Source organism: Vigna angularis, chromosome 10, assembly GCF_016808095.1.
Source record: "Vigna angularis cultivar LongXiaoDou No.4 chromosome 10, ASM1680809v1, whole genome shotgun sequence".
In the NCBI taxonomy this organism is placed as follows: domain Eukaryota; kingdom Viridiplantae; phylum Streptophyta; class Magnoliopsida; order Fabales; family Fabaceae; genus Vigna; species Vigna angularis.
Genome location: NC_068979.1, coordinates 18,928,231 through 18,946,047, shown reverse-complemented (window position 1 = coordinate 18,946,047; position 17,817 = coordinate 18,928,231). Strand labels below are relative to the sequence as shown.

The following is a 17,817-nucleotide window of genomic DNA, read 5'->3' as shown; positions in this document are numbered from 1 at the left end:
CTGTCAAGAGCGTATTGCATTGCATTGATGAAATTGTGTTGAAAATACACGGGAAACATAAGATGGCAGAGAAGTGTTTCAGAAGAGTGTTCAAGAACAGTTAAAAAAACATTTTCCTTAAAAAAATTCCAACCGTATGAGTTTTTGGAAAGATTAAGGTACAATACCAATGAATAGGCGTTTAATAAAAATATTCTTTAAATTGGTTCAAAAATTTTGTTCACAAAATCAGCACACTAGTTAGACAAAGAAAACATGGATACGAGAAATATAGGAGGATATACGTCTTTGTTTACTTTCAAACTATGCCATGCTTGATACTTATGCAAGGATGGGGATATTTTCACTATAATCAATTGTAAATACAATTGTTCTGTATACAATCTTCTCCACACTCTATCCCTACGTAGTTTTTTTCTCACAAACCTCTTCAAGCTCTGTGCCAATTTTTCGCTTTTACAACCTCTAAACACGCTAGCAATGATCAAGATACTTAAATGTTTATGTTTAAATTGTATTTGGAAGATTAAATAAACAATGATAGCTAATAACTTAATATTATCAAAAGATTAAACATAAACAAAAAAATAAAAAGGTTTCAAATCATTCCCAAACTTTCTATTTATTTCTTTTCACTTTTTTCTTAACTTAAGCATCTTTACTTTTATTATATATTTTTTTCCTTTTTCCACTTCTTTTCCTTTCTACTCTTTCAAATGCTCTCTAGTCATGTTACTTTTTCATATCTAGAAGTCTAAAGATTGTCTTGGAATTTAATTTTGAAAAACAGAACACCGACAATAAAGTTTAAACGATGCAACCCAAGTTCAAAATCTTCACTAAACATATACTAATGATTATTTTCAATAAATTAATTATTTTAAATGATATAAAAATATTAATTAGAATAATGGACATTAGCATTAGTGAGCTGCCAAATAATTTCTGAACAATATCATTGAAAATTATCAGTATGCACACACTTCACACCCACCAATTCTTTAAGATTTCATCCCTCTTTAAAGTTATTATCAAACTTTTTAGAAAAAAAAAAAAGAAAAAAAATCCGAAGTTCTTGATCATAAAACATGTCTTCTCTACGATTTTGTTATCTAATACAACATCGTAATCACTGGATTAACTACCACCTTTGTTTTCTTTGCCTCAAACAGTAAAAACATTAGTTGTTATCCATCATACTGAATCAAGTTGAAAGAGACAAACGTGTTAATTGATACCTGATATAATATCTCTTAATAAATAACAAGTACATAGTGCATAGTTGGTATGTTTCTATATGAGATCCATCCAACCACCGATACTAAATTATCTTTTCTTTTTCCTTTTTATTTTTTGTTCTCATTTCAAGTCTACTTTGTATATTCTAGTTTTAAATAAGATAAAATTATTTTAGAATATAAATAAATCATATAAGAAAATATGTATTTTTTTGCTCCCAAAATTGGCAATGGTATTAGTTATTATGAATCTTAAATTTGGGGTGAGTGATGGTTTGGTAGGGTATGGTTTGTGAGCAGATGATATAACAGATGTCCACCATTATCATGGGACAGCAATGAAAGGGTAGAGAACCTTCCCTTTTCCCCCAGGCCCCAGCATTAAGCTCTGCACTATTTCTTACCCTTTATTTAACCTTTGGAAGTTGACCCAAAACAATTAAAAAAAATAGTTTAATAGTCGTTTTCATCTTTATTTTTTTTATTGAAATTATTTAATGTGGTATCTTAATTTTTCTTTTCTTGATGTACTCTTGTTTTTGTTAAAAGAATTAATATGATTTTCGTTAAATTGGTTGTATAAATAACAACACATTTTATAAGTTTAGTTCCATTCCTATTATTTATACGGTTACATTATCACTTTCATTAACACCAATTCAGTAAAAGAGCTATATTAAAATGAAAAATAATTGAGAAATTGTATTGAATAATTCTGACAAAACTTATAATAAAAGATGCTATTAAACCTTAAAAAAACAAGTAAAATGTATGTATTCCTTTTATTATGTGCTTTCCCCTCAAAACAACAACCAAAATATCAAAATTTAATTGCATAAAGTGTGATTCTTAAATTAATACTAGTTGGTTTTGGTGGAAAACACAACTTTTTATATACATATGTTAAGAGTTTAGAAATCTAAATATAAGTTTAAAATTTTGCATTAACTAAAAATAAAATAAAAAAGTTCAACGATATAGTAAAAACATCTCAAATATATTATTTAAGAGATATTGAGATAAAAGTAGTATTATAATCTCTTATCTTATCAATGTATAGTCTAGAAGATAATTTAGGTGTGTGTTGAATGAGCAAATGTAATAACAAACAGGTCATAAGACAGAGTTAGAAAAGGAAGTTTTCATTTCTAACAGAACCTAACCTCAACGAAAAATCTACAAAACCGGTTTATATTAGTATATACTATACATCTAAAGTAAAAACCTAAGCCTTTTTAATAGTTCAATTTTAGTGCTACATACTACTCACACAATAAATTAATAAGTAATTAACATAGATAGTTGGTGTAAACTTTAAGATATATAATTACTATGTTTAATTATACATTTCATTATCCGATTACTATTATTTTCTTATAAATTTTACGACAATAATTTGTTTTCGAGCATTATGCAAGCAAGTTTTTAATTTTCCCACACTTTACTACTATAATTACTTTCCTGCATATTTTACTAATATATATATATATATATATATATATATTATTAGTTTTTTTTTTCAATTTTAACATTATATATTAATAATAAAATGACATATCTGTAAAAGTCAACGATATTGAATAATTTAAAAAATTAAATAAATTACAAATTTATTTTAATTTTACACAATGACAAATTTATTGGACAAACTAGTTTATATTTATCGGATAAACTGGTCTTGTTAGGCAAAAGTTTATGATTGTAATTTTCTTTTGTTATTTTTATGTGTTTTAGATTTTGAATTTTATTTAAGGCGTTCTCTTGAATTTATATAAAAGAAACTCTAATATAAACACTTTATGATCATATTTGTTGTGTCTTAGAGTATGCTAATTCTTATAAAATATTAATATTTTTTATCAAGAATCTTCACTTGATTTATTTACTAGATTATGAAGTCTGTATTTTTCTTTAATTATTTTTGTTGTGTTTTTTAAAAGTTTAAATACTATTGTAAAATATGTTTGAAATATTAAATAAATTTAATAAAATTTGATTAAAAAATTAAATCTATATATTTTTAAAATTTGAAAACTAAATTAGATTAAAATTTCGAATAGGAGTAATTATAATTTTTAATGAAAGTTACTAATAAAAACATATTTAACAGTATTAATCAAACAACACATTTTGCTTATTGTTATTTCTAAAATTCATGAAAGAAAATGGTTAAAACAGCTAAAAATTTCGTTTTTCTTAGTTTTCATCCCAAATCCTAGAAATTCGCAAACAAATAAAGAACATCTTTTAGATTGAAACCTAGCACTGAGTGAGTCAGCACACAACCCCACCACCCACCACCCAAGAGTCCACAATCCTGATCTGAAAATCTGGTGCACCCCACATTTCAGTTTCCCCCATTTGGTTTCATGTGCTATGCCAAACCATCCAAAAAGGATAACTTCCACACACAAGAATGACCCAACACAACAAGGAATAGAATCCTCCCTTTGTAACTTTCACTTCTTTTTAACCCAAAACCCAAAAAGCATTCCTCTAGAGAAAACCACAGCATCCAAAAAGCAACCCCATTTTGACTTCACTTTCATCTCCCCCCTCCTTTTAAGAAACTGCTAATCAAAATCACTTTTCACACTTTAACAAATAATCACATCACATGGCATTAGGGTCCCACTTTCAAATACTATCTCACTTTACTCTTTTCCCTTACAGCCTCTTCTAGCTTGTACCTTTTCATGAACTCTCTGGGCAAAACAGGTGATTGCTTCTGGTTATATTGGTAAGATGTTATTACAAACAAAGATGTTTTCTTTCTTACATTTGAGTTTAATTTCTATGTATTACACTGTCATGCAATAACGTTGTCAGAATGACTTTTAAAGGGATTATAGGAAAAGCTGATATATATATATATATTATATGATGATTGTGACTGGATAATAATATAAAAACTTTGTACTGTGTAACATTCACTATTTACTCTAAGTTTTTGTGTCCTTATAGGGAATAATGTAAATTTAGTTTTCGCCCCTCCTAAAAGTTAGTGTGAGGATACTGTAGAAACGTGATGCCAAAAACAAGTGCTGTGTGATGAAATGAGCGTAAAGTAAAGAAAAATGTTTGAGAATACATGTGATATAAAGAAAGAAAAAGAGTTCTACTAAGTATATATGTATCATAGGATGAATATGAATACATAACACAACGCATGATAGAATTAAGAGTTATAGTCTTTCCTCATACTCAAGATTAATTGTTGCTCAAAGAACATTGGCTGATTATGTTTATGGCACAATTTACAAGTTCTGTCACTACAAATATAAAAAAAGTAAAATCAAAGTGTGAGAGGAAGCAGAAGCTCAACAAAAGGATTCCTTTAGTGAACATATGAATTAGTTAAAGTACAAAATGCAAACTAGCTTCATGTATCAGATACCTCTGGCTTTATTCATCCATGGCAAAGTTGCAGAGAGAGTAGAATTATGGAAGTGAGCATGAGATGAACCTGACAACTTATCTTTCCTAGACCATTGCCAGATCTTGGAAACAGAAAAGCTTTCACCTTTCCTTGCAAGGTTGATTTTCTTACTCTCAATATCCCCATCAATGAAAGAACTTCCATTTGGAGCTGTTCTTCCCTTCAGTTGTCTCATGCTGCCACTGCCTCCATCACCTCTAGAAGGGCCTAGAGCCACTCTCAGATCTGAATCAGCCACCACATACTGAAAAGACCCCATTGAATAGCATCTCCTAACATCCAAATTTCCACTACTGCTCTCACATTCACCTCTCTCCACTCCATCTCCATTGTTTGTGCTTCTGAATTTTCCAAGCCTAACAGAAAACACCCTTTTCCCATTCACTATGTGGCTTTCTACAGTTTTGTGAAAAGAAGCAACCCCAACCCCACCTCCACCACTGCCTGACACCTCATCTTCTTCAAGTTGACTTTCAAAGTCAAAAGCTGAGTTCTCAAAGGCAAAGCCTAGTGAATACAGAGTCCCTCTACAGAGAGGGCAAGTTGAATTGGACAACAACCATGTATCTATGCATTCAATGTGAAAAGCATGATTACACATGGGCAACAGTCTCAATTTGTCTTGTTCCAAGAACTCACAGAGGCAAACAGCACAATCAAATGGCTCTTTCAGGCCTATAATCTCTTTGTAAAAGAAGACGGGAAGAGCATCTATGAAAGCCTGATCCAGGCCTGAATCATGAAGATGGAAGAGCTGTTGTAACTGTCTCTGGTAAGCATCTGATTCGGACATGTCAGGGTACCTATTTGATTGGGAAATTGATGAATTAGAAGACCTATGCTTTATGAGAAATCTAACAAGCAAGTGAAGGAGGCCTAAGATGAAAAACACCACAGCTAAAATGACTATGATGAAAAGAATTGCAGGGCTTATTTTGTTCCCGGATGAAGAAGCTGGGGATGGAGCTGATTGTTTCTGGTAGTTGGAAACATAAGGCAGCGAGGGTAAAGAAGAAGAAGAATATGGAGAAAGAATAGGGGGGTTGGTGATAGCACCATTGCTGAGAAGGATTTGAGAGTGAACCCTATACATTTTGAGAATAGGATATCTAAAATTCAAATTAGGCCTTGTTTAAAGTTTGAGGTTGGAATGAGTGCGTGAGAGAGAGAAAGAGTGGCACTACTACCACCCATGTGGTGGTTTTGAAGAAAGTTTTTATCTTTGCTTGTTTTGGGATTAAACCCAACTCATACATTGAGGAAAACAAGCAATGATAGACCAAACAAAGCATTTAAGGAAACATGCCTGAGAAAATGTCAACGTTGCAGTAGCAGTTGACCAACCATATGGTTGTTGAAAATTTGAAATGTTAGCAGACACCTGACATGGGTTTCTCTTCTGGGGCAAAAAGAAACCCTAATGGTGATGATGAAGAGAGCATCTAATTGTGCTGCTCCAAATCTAATGCCAATAGTGGCCATGTGAAAACGAAGTCACTTCCAAAACCCAAGGTTTTTGGGTCCCCTACAACTGCAGACTATAGTACAGATCATAGGCCTCACCTGACTAAAAAAAGGCAAAATGTTAGGCAAAATTGTCATTTTGTCGTTTGACAAGTTGAAGCTGTTGTGTTGCTTCATATTCATGTCCCACATAGTTTTCTTAGTAGTAGATTGCCCCTGAAATATTATTGGTCAAAAACGTGTTATCATCCAAAAATTCATCCAAAAGATTGCATAAAGCCTCAGATGAAGTTGATCCATTCGGCCCAAATGTTCAAAGTTTGCTAGTGTTCGAAGTAGTGCATAAAGCCTCAGATGAAGTTCACCTATCTGAACTTCCATATGTTTTTTCTTGTACTCCCATAACATATGTTTTTATATTCTAAACAATCTAATTCAAAATGTAAATTTATATGAAAGTATATTTTTTATTTTATATATCAAAATATAAACTTTTGTATCATGAAATACAAATTTATATTTTAGATTATATAATTGTATAATTAAAATGTATCTATTTTATTTCAAAATGTATAATTCAAAATATATTTATATTTTGTTCAAAATAAATATATTTTGAATTATACAGAATATAAAATTTATGAAGGTGTGGATGAAAATTATAGAAGTGGAAGAAGAAGTGGCCTGAAGTTGATCCATTCAGCCCAAATGTTCAAAGCTCACTACTGTTAGAAGTATTGGGCTATTGCTCATGGGTGATTCATACTTATAGTCCTCCAAAAGTATTCCTATATACACCCTCTTTTCATTTTTAATTTTCTTTGGTGAATACTCCTACTTTTTTTGACAAATAATTCTCATATCTTCATTATATATGAGTGTTTGCAATATGTTAAGATATGGAATAAAAAAATCACACCTCAAAATTAGGACTTTTAGAAATTCCAATTTTAGGAATTATTCAAATATGATTGTTGGATAAAATATATTTGTAAAAATATTTTTATAAATTTTGTGGGAATAAAATAATAATGTGTTACTTTTATTAAATTTTTTAAGCCTTAAATGAAAGATTTTTTATGTGATATTTTATTTTGATTGGGAAAAGTTAACTTATTTTTTTTTAGCAAAGGTACAAGACACAGAATTACATCACAAATCACAAAACAAAAAATAATGAAATATGTGATTTTATTTTATCATAAAAGTTATTTATTGACCATAAAATCCCATTATGAATTCATAAAATACATTGATATTAACATTACCAAGAACAAAAAAACTGGTTGATAACGTAAGTGTTGCTAATTTCTAAAATATTTTTGTTTTTAGGAAATGTGGTTTGTGGATAAGTACCCTCTACCTATTGGTATAGTTTTATAGGTATATTATCAGATAATACTTTTATTATTAATGGATAAAAACCTATACGTGTGTTAGGTATTGTTAAAATCAATCCATCAACCATTGTTATATCTGAAAAATATGTAACAGCATGTCCTAAAAAAATACACTTATATTAGTAATATTTTTTTTCTCTATCTTTATTTTTAAATATGATATTTATTCAAAGCAATTTCATAATACTCAAAAATAATTCAATCCAATCATATTTCATAATATTTAAATATAAATGCGTTTAACTCCACATTTCTTCTCCAACTTTATTAAAAATGTCCATTTTGACCATCTATACACCTCTGACACATCAAAGAAGAATTTTTTTTCTTCTGAATTTTAAAAAAGAAAACCCTACAAATCCAAGCCTCACTTTCACTTTCATTATCACATATTTCCCTTTTGCTTCCTTCATTCTCCCATTGCGCTTCCTTCCTTTCTCCTCCCTTGCACTTTCTCCTTCATCGAGCTTTTTTTCTCTTCTTTTGGTTTTGCGGCGGCATAACGTGGTGGTGTGGTGGTCTTCCTTGGTGGTGGTAGTGTGGTGGATCTCCTCTTATGTTTTTCTTTGTGCTACTAAAAGTTGGTCTCCCTCTTCCTTTACTCATTCATTCGTATGTTTTTTATTCATTGGTATAATATATGCATCAGGATGGATTGAAATGTATGAATTGTATTGAAATGTATGCATATGGATGGATTTAAATGTATGAATTGAATTGTTGAGTTCGTGATCGAAGATAATTCATGATTGAGATTAAGATCAGAGAAAAATCGCAGTTGGGAGTTTCAAACAGATAAAAAGATAAGCGCATTTGGGGATTTCAAAGACCGAAGAAGTGAAAGTGCAAAATGCAAAGTGCAAAATCAGTCTTTTTTTAACACCAAAGTGGATTCCATTGAAGGTCCAAGGTGCGTTTTTGTGGAATGTGTGTTTATATTTGCATTTTGAAAGTGTTGTCGTGTTGTGGTGTATTGGTTATTTGTTTATGGAATCGATTCATAGTGGTGGTCCCCTCCCCCATGAAGTTAGATGTTATTTTCGTTGTGGTCCCCATTATGTCTGTTGTTGTTTTGCTTTGGTGCCATTTGAAAATGATATTCAAAGTTTGGGTTTTATAGAATGTGTCAATGGGAATTGTAAAGTTAACACCTGAGGACATTGTACTCCTTGAATGGTGGTGAAATAAAGAGGAACAACAAATTCATTTAGGTTAAGAAAGTTGAAATTTAATTGGCCACTAATATGAAATAAGATGTATTTTAAGGGGTGGTTACAATTAGTTGGTTAGTTGTTAGCTATAAGGGGCAATTTTCATATCTTGCAAAACATTTTAAGAAGAGTAATAGATTGTTCGAGTCATAACAAGATCATCTTCAAGATGACTAAGTTATAAAGAGTAATGTAATTGTAAATTATTTACTTTTATATAAAGTTATTTTATAAGAGAAAGTGGAGTGCATATTTCTGTTAAGACCTCGGCAAGTGTACCGAATTGTATCAAGTAATAATAATTGGTAAGACCAAGTATCGTTTTCCAAGAGACTCACGACACTAAATAGTCATGTAATTACTTAACTAATTAAGATTTTGAAGAACAATTTTAGGGTTTTGAATGCAAAAACAAGAAAGTAAATATTTTTTTGATCAATTGAAGAAAAACATAAAGATGAATGAATGATATTGAAAATATGAGATGAATATGTTGTTGGGGTTTAAATTTCACCTAGTTTACTCTCATGCATATATGAATTCATCTTCTTCATTAATATTAATATCAATTTCTAAATTATTTAAAACCCGATGTCTCGTCGAAGAAAGTCTATCCTTAATTACTAGATCACAATGTCTTGTATCCCTAGTAATTAATTCTGCATTACGATTAGAAGCTTAAGATAACCAAGCGTTCTATCCCTATGTCTAGACAATAGTTCCCTTGGGAGAAATTCCCCAGATCTAGGTTTCCCCGTATGTGTCCATATCACGAAAACCAATAATCATGTCATGAATGAGTTAAACATAACAAGCATAGAGCAAAGAAAAATAACCCTAACAATTAATGAAAGAAGAAAATATCAATTAAAACCAATTCAAATACATGAGAGTTCACAAGGTTATCATCCCCAATAACAAATTGAATTTAGTTCCCCCTTGTCATGGAGAAACTAGATGAACAATGGAATGAGAATGAAAGATAAACCCTAAAAATCGAAGAGGATAAACCCTAAAAATCAAAAGATACTCCCTCTAGGACCTCCAAGTCCTTATATACAGTTGAATTGGATCATGGGCCAACGTCGCCAACGCACAGCGCCCCAACTTAGGGCGTCCAAGTGAGCTTGCGAGAGGAGTGGCGCTCAATGCCCTAGGAAGGGCGCCCAGGCGTGAAACGTTACTAGAAAACTGGCGCTCAACCTCCCTAAAAGGGCACTCAAGCGTGAATGTGAGACTCCTGTGTTGAGGGCCCTAGAAAAAGGCGCCCAAACGTCCTGCGACCTTCAACAGCCTTCTCTTCTAGTGCTCTTTCTGTCCTTTTTGAGTTCCAACTTCTTGATAATTTAACTCCTCTTCCAATTCATCCTAGTTTCCTACAAATCAAGGGAATTTAGTGATAAAATCTTCAAGTAACCTCAACTCTCTTATTCACCAAAATAAGCTAAAAACAAGAGAACAAACAAGTTTCTAAGTCAAAAATGGTTCATTTATTACCAAAATTTAATCCCAGTTAACGGTGAAATCAATCGTTATCAATTTCATATTCAGTGTAAGTATTTAAAACTCTGTAATCAAATGAATGCTTGTTTTATAACCTAGAGAGGCTTTGGATATACTTAGTCAGGTGGCTTTTATGTACTTGGCTTGGAGGTGTTAAACATTTAGTGCTAAACTCAACGGAGATTATTGCATAATTGGAATAGGATCCATGTACTTTTGTTTGAATAAACTTTGTGTATTTTGATATATAGTCTGGAGTAAGTTTATGTACTTGTTATAAGTTAGAAGTGATCCTAATAATATTCATTACTTTACCTTGTGTTGCTTAAATTTGGAAAACTAAATGTAATCTTATTTGGCTAAACAAACATAAATTGTGTAGTTGTAATATGCCAAAACTATATATTTTCTCCCCCATTTAGGCATAACAAAGTGAATATGGCAAGTTGATCTCACTTGGTCATTTTGATATATGACAAGGATTTTTATATAGACATATATTAGTTCAAATGATTAACTCTAATATCGAAGTGGTCTTTCACCACAGGGGTAAGTTTGACAATAATAGGTCACTGAAATACGAGTTTGCTGAAACCATTACTCTGGTAATTGACGAAGACAGATGGAGCTACTTTGAAATTTTGTCCATTCTGAAGGAAATGGGTTATGTGAATGTTAAAGAGTTGTGGTATTTAGTGGGTGGTGGTTTTGTGTTAGAAGGAAGGATGAAATTGCTATCTGATGACAAAGGTGCATGTCATCTGGTCAACATTGCCATATTGAATGGTCAAGCTCACTTGTATGTTGTAACACATGGTGTCAAACCTTTAGATAATTAATATGTTGGAATATTTTGGTGAATCCGAAGTTGGTGTGGATGGTGAATCACAAGTTTAGAGAGGGTGAGGATCATGTTGTTGTTTTGGGGGAAGGTGAGGATGTTGTTGGTGTGGAGGGGGAGGGTGAGGGAGAGGATGATGTTTCTGTTTTGGGGGAGGGTGAGGATGGTATTGGTGTGGAGGGGAAAGGTGAGGGTGAAGGAAAGGATGAAATTGTTGTTTTGAGGGAGGGTGAGGATGATGTTGGTTTGAAGGGGAATGGTGAAGGACATGATGAGTATGATGTTAGTAGTTGGAATGGGTCCCAAGAGGATGTGTTGAGTGGATGATCTTATGGATGTTAGTGCCCATGGAGATGAAGTGGAAGATGATTTATCTGAGTGAGTAGACCAAGTGGGTGGACTAAGTGGGTCTTCTACTCCATTTTAGCATGTACAGGACATGGGTTTATATGAAAGTGAATGTGAATCAGAAACTTTAGGCAGTGTTGTATTAAGTGATTCATTAGATTATGATAGAGACCAATATGAAAATTTTGGGATTTTCTCAATGTCCAAAACTATGGAAGAATATAAATGGGAAGTGAGGACATACTTCACTGGAAAAAAAAGACTTTACTGAAGCAATGAGAACTTGTGGTGAAATGGTAGGAAATTAAAGGTTTTTAAAAATGACAAAAGAAGAGTTTGTGTGAAATGTTGTGGGGCAAAAGGGAAATGTCCATGATACGCTTATTGTGCATATAAGGTTATCCAGAGTACATGACAGTTAAGAAAGATTATAAACAAGCACACATGCAGTAGAGAATTTAATATTTGGTTAGTGACTTCAAAATGGTTAAGTGACAGGTTAGAGAACCCATAAAAAAAATCCAAATATTAATCTCAATAACCTCCAAAACAAAGTTTGTAACAAATGGAACATTGATGTGTCTAGATCTACAACGTTTAGATAGCTAAAGAAAAGAAGACTAGAGTCTTGGTAGCTAAAGAAGAATATGACACAACTAAGACAAGGTGGAAGTTGTGAGAGATGTGGGATATGTAGACAACTTGGATATGAAAGAATAACTTGCTCACAAGCAGCTCAAACAGAACACCAGCCAAATACAATAAAACCCAACTCCATCTCAATCAAGTCAGATTACTCAATGTCAATTTCAAGAACCCCAACAAAATCATCCAACTCCAACACTAATTTAGAAGTCATAAAACGTTATTAATGTCCATATTGATGCCTATTTTGGAAGCCATATAATAAATTGGAACTTCAATATTTATTATGCACTTTATTTTGGTTAGGACCTTATTATATTGTTTTGTGTTCTTTGTTAAAGAACAACGTTGTTTGTTGAATGAATATTGGCATGAATATCATATGCATTGATGCACTGTTTATGATTTCAATGTATATTGAATTGAATATCACTTTTATTGGAAGCAGAATTTCTGATTTTATATCTTAATTTGAATATGATTTTAGTGTTTATCTATATTTTGGGCTATATTACGTAAATAATATTCTAATTCTTTTTTTTTTCTATTTTGATGCTAAGAAGATCCTTCATTGCATTAAAGGCCTCAGTGACTTAAAGAAGCAAGAAAATCAGCAAAATGGTGGAGTTTTTGGAAGCTTAGCTGGCGTTGAGCGTCACTCTCCACTGTTGAGCGCGACATTTCTAGAGAGTTTTCACGAAGTTGGCGCTGAGTGGTGGCGCAACTGATGTATAAAATTGCCTATTTATTCAAGCTTTCTTGAAGCATTTAGGGTCTTTTGTTGTTTGGAGGTGCGACTTCACTTAAAGGAGGGTTAGGAAGGTTGTTAGGGCTCGTGGGAACACTCCCTTCTTCCTCTTGGTTTCTTCTTCTTCTTCTTCCATGACCGTTTTGTAAGCTTTGAGGCTCTCTATGAAAGTGGATAGTCAAACCCATCTTGTTTGGGGTAGATGTAGTGATTGAACTCTTTAGTACCTTATAAATGCTTTAATTATATATATGCATCTTCATTTAAAGGTTAACTTCTTGTTTCTACTCTTAATGCTTATGGGAATGGCAACGTTCTTAGCTCGACTTGCGGTTTCATTAGGTTTGGGGAAAAATCTTGTTGAAGTGGCGCTCAATGCCCTAGGAAGGGCGCCCATGCATGAAACGTTACTAGAAGACTGGCGCTCAACCTCCCTAAAAGGGCACTCAAGCGTGAATGTGAGACTCCTGTGCTGAGGGTAGAGCTGTCAAAACGGGTAACCCGGCCCGACCCGACCCGACCCATCACGGGTTGACCACTTAGTGAGTCAACCCAACCCGGCTCATTTATTAGCGAGTCAAAAAAATTCGAACCCGACCCGACCCACCACGGGTTGGTGGGTTAAACGGGTTGGCTCATTGGCTCACTTAATTAACTTTTTTTTCACCTTCTACTTCTCAGATTCTTATAACATGTTACTTTGATCGATCAAATTGAAACAATAATAATTGAACCAATTGATATAAAAGAAAATGAAACAAAAGAAATATATTGTTATATATATTCTAAGTTATCAAGCGTAAAATTTTGCCAATTTAATTTAGTGAGACATACAAGAAACTACATATAGACGTTAACAAAAATATATAGCACAAGATAAAATTGTCATGCTTGTACATAGGTCTAAAAACAAGATAAAACAAATGATATATTCCCGAATTATCCAATCTATAATAATATTATCCATCTATTAAATTGGAGTCCTGAATGGATAAATCCACAGTATTATGTTCTCTTGAAACATCTTCTTTATTTGCGAAGGGTAACTTTTGGAAAGACAACAACGCGAAATGCTCTGTTGCTAAGTAAAGGTTGTGCATTTTGAATAATTAATTTAATTAATTTGATTTCAATAAAAAAATAGGATTTTAATAATTAATTTAATTTAATTAAAAAAATAGATGGGTTGGTGAGCCAACCCGACCCACCACGGGTTCAACCCGTGTGAGCCGGGTTCTTAGTGAGCCGGGTCAAAATTGGCTCGCATAAAAATTTTTACATTTTTTTCCAACCCAACCCGGCTCAAACCCGTGGTGAGCCGGGTTGGCTCACGGGTTTCAACCCATTTTGACAGCACTAGCTGAGGGCCCTAGAAAAAGGCGCCCAAACGTCCTGCGACCTTCAACAACCTTCTCTTCTAGTGCTCTTTCTGTCCTTTTTGAGTTCCAACTTCTTGATAATTTAACTCCTCTTCCAATTCATCCAAGTTTCCTACAAAATCAAGGGAATTTAGTGATAAAATCTTCAAGTATAACCTCAACTCTCTTATTCACCAAAATAAGCTAAAAACAAGAGAACAAACAAGTTTCTAAGTCAAAAATGGTTCATTTATTACCAAAATTTAATCCCAATTAACGGTGAAATCAATCGTTATCAATTTCATATTCAGTGTAAGTATTTAAAACTCTGTAATCAAATGAATGCTTGTTTTATAACCTAGAGAGGCTTTGGATATACTTAGTCAGGTGGCTTTTATGTACTTGGCTTGGAGGTGTTAAACATTTAGTGCTAAACTCAACGGAGATTATTGCATAGTTGGAATAGGATCCATGTACTTTTGTTTGAATAAACTTTGTGGATTTTGATATATAGTCTGGAGTAAGTTTATGTACTTGTTATAAGTTAGAAGTGATCCTAATAGTATTCATTACTTTACCTTGTGTTGCTTAAATTTGGAAAACTAAATGTAATCTTATTTGGGTAAACAAACATAAATTGTGTAGTTGTAATATGCCAAAACTATATATTTTCTCCCCCATTTAGGCATAACAAAGTGAATATGGCAAGTTGATCTCACTTGGTCATTTTGATATATGACAAGGATTTTTATATAGACATATATTAGTTGAAATGATTAACTCTAATATCGAAGTGGTCTTTCACCACAGGGGTAAGTTTAACAATAATAGGTCACTGAAATACGAGTTTGTTGAAACCATTACTCTGGTAATTGACGAAGACAGATGGAGCTACTTTGAAATTTTGTCCATTCTGAAGGAAATGGGTTATGTGAATGTTAAAGAGTTGTGGTATTTAGTGGGTGGTGGTTTTGTGTTAGAAGGAAGGATGAAATTGCTATCTGATGACAAAGGTGCATGTCATCTGGTCAACAATGCCATATTGAATGGTCAAGCTCACTTGTATGTTGTAACACATGGTGTCAAACCTTTAGATAATTAATATGTTGGAATATTTTGGTGAATCCGAAGTTGGTGTGGATGGTGAATCACAAGTTGAGAGAGGGTGAGGATGATGTTGTTGTTTTGGGGGAAGGTGAGGTTGTTGTTGGTGTGGAGGGGAAGGGTGAGGGAGAGGATGATGTTTCTGTTTTGGGGGAGGGTGAGGATGGTATTGGTGTGGAGGGGGTAGGTAAGGGTGAAGGAAAGGATGAAATTGTTGTTTTGAGGGAAGGTGAGGATGATGTTGGTGTGGAGGGAGAAGATGAAGGTGAGGATGATGTTGGTTTGAAGGGGAATGGTGAGGGACATGATGAGTATGATGTTAGTAGTTGGAATGGGTCCCAAGAGGATGTGTTGAGTGGATGATCTTATGAATGTTAGTGCCCATGGAGATGAAGTGGAAGATGATTTATTTGAGTGAGTAGACCAAGTGGGTGGACTAAGTGGGTCTTCTACTCCATTTTAGCATGTACATGACATGGGTTTATATGAAAGTGAATGTGAATCAGAAACTTTAGGCAGTGTTGTATTAAGTGATTCATTAGATTATGATAGAGACCAATATGAAAATTTTGGGATTTTCTCAATGTCCAAAACTATGGAAGAATATAAATGGGAAGTGAGAACATACTTCACTGAAAAAAAAAGACTTTACTGAAGCAATGAGAACTTGTGGTGAAATGGTAGGAAATTAAAGGTTTTTAAAAATGACAAAAGAAGAGTTTTTGTGAAATGTTGTGGGGCAAAAGGGAAATGTCCATGATACGCTTATTGTGCATATAAGGTTATCCAGAGTACATGACACTTAAGAAAGATTATAAACAAGCACACATGCAGTAGAGAATTTAATATCTGGTTAGTGACTTCAAAATGGTTAAGTGACAGGTTAGAGAAGCCATAAAAAAAATCCAAATATTGATCTCAATAACCTCCAAAACAAAGTTTGTAACAAATGGAACATTGATGTGTCTAGATCTACAATGTTTAGATAGCTAAAGAAAAGAAGACTAGAGTCTTGGTAGCTAAAGAAGAATATGACACAACTAAGACAAGGTGGAAGTTGTGAGAGATGTGGGATATGTAGACAACTTGGATATGAAAGAATAACTTGCTCACAAGCAGCTCAAACAGAACACCAGCCAAATACAATAAAACCCAACTCCATCTCAATCAAGTCAGATTACTCAATGTCAATTTCAAGAACCCCAACAAAATCATCCAACTCCAACACTAATTTAGAAGTCATAAAACGTTATTAATGTCCATATTGATGCCTATTTTGGAAGCCATATAATAAATTGGAACTTCAATATTTATTATGCACTTTATTTTGGTTAGGACCTTATTATATTGTTTTGTGTTCTTTGTTAAAGAACAACGTTGTTTGTTGAATGAATATTGGCATGAATATCATATGCATTGATGCACTGTTTATGATTTCAATGTATATTGAATTGAATATCACTTTTATTGGAAGCAGAATTTCTGATTTTATATCTTAATTTGAATATGATTTTAGTGTTTATCTATATTTTGGGCTACATTACGTAAATAATATTCTAATTCTTTTTTTTTTCTATTTTGATGCTAAGAAGATCCTCCATTGCATTAAGGCCTCAATGACTTAAAGAAGCAAGAAAATCAGCAAAATGGTGGAGTTTTTGGAAGCTTAGCTGGCGTTGAGCGTCACTCTCCACTGTTGAGCGCGACATTTCTAGAGAGTTTTCACGAAGTTGGCGCTGAGTGGTGGCGCAACTGATGTATAAAATTGCCTATTTATTCAAGCTTTCTTGAAGCATTTAGGGTCTTTTGTTGTTTGGAGGTGCGACTTCACTTAGAGGAGGGTTAGGAAGGTTGTTAGGGCTCGTGGGAACACTCCCTTCTTCCTCTTGGTTTCTTCTTCTTCTTCTTCCATGACCGTTTTGTAAGCTTTGAGGCTCTCTATGAAAGTGGATAGTCAAACCCATCTTGTTTGGGGTAGATGTAGTGATTGAACTCTTTAGTACCTTATAAATGCTTTAATTATATATATGCATCTTCATTTAAAGGTTAACTTCTTGTTTCTACTCTTAATGCTTATGGGAATGGCAACGTTCTTAGCTCGACTTGCGGTTTCATTAGGTTTGGGGAAAAATCTTGTGAACCCTAGGCTTGAAATAAGAAATCTAGTGGGGACTTATGTCTAGAGATGGAACATGACTCATTAGTTGTCTAAAACCCTAGGTCCTCATGCAAGTTTGCTTGTTGAGTAATCAAGAGATTGGTGCTTAGTAAGAAAACCTAGGCTCTCTCACCTAAGGAATTGGGGTTTGAGTGCTTTCACTAGTACAAAAATCGCGTACAAGGTCGAATATTTTGGGCTTTTAACGGCAAATTCGCAAACGACGTCATATTAGGAGACGTTAAATTAACGTCGAATTTAAAAAATTCGACGTTAATATATGGCGTTAACTTAACGTCGAATTTTGTTAATATACGACGTTAATCACCTTTTTTTTGTTTTTTTTAATTAATTGTGATA

General features: G+C 33.2%; 1 protein-coding gene and 1 long non-coding RNA gene across 2 annotated transcripts; one reads left to right on the top strand and one right to left on the bottom strand.

Annotated features, from left to right (window-relative positions):
- The first annotated feature begins 3,569 nt into the window (after positions 1–3,569).
- Positions 3,570–17,306, top strand: LOC108334695 (uncharacterized). Its single transcript, XR_001832699.2, has 3 exons — positions 3,570–3,978; positions 8,320–8,451; positions 16,892–17,306. It is a non-coding gene; the product is annotated as an uncharacterized LOC108334695 (long non-coding RNA).
- On the bottom strand, positions 4,414–6,197 carry LOC108334694 (RING-H2 finger protein ATL47). The gene has a single exon (XM_017570608.2). It carries the CDS (start codon positions 5,768–5,770, stop codon positions 4,628–4,630), a length of 1,143 nt encoding a protein of 380 aa, XP_017426097.1. The 5' UTR covers positions 5,771–6,197; the 3' UTR covers positions 4,414–4,627.
- Positions 17,307–17,817: the final 511 nt, after the last annotated feature.

What these genes read in the sequence shown, in the direction of transcription:
- LOC108334694 (XM_017570608.2), bottom strand. Translation starts at nt 5,770, where the DNA reads ATGTATAGGGTTCACTCTCAAATCCTTCTCAGCAATGGTGCTATCACC.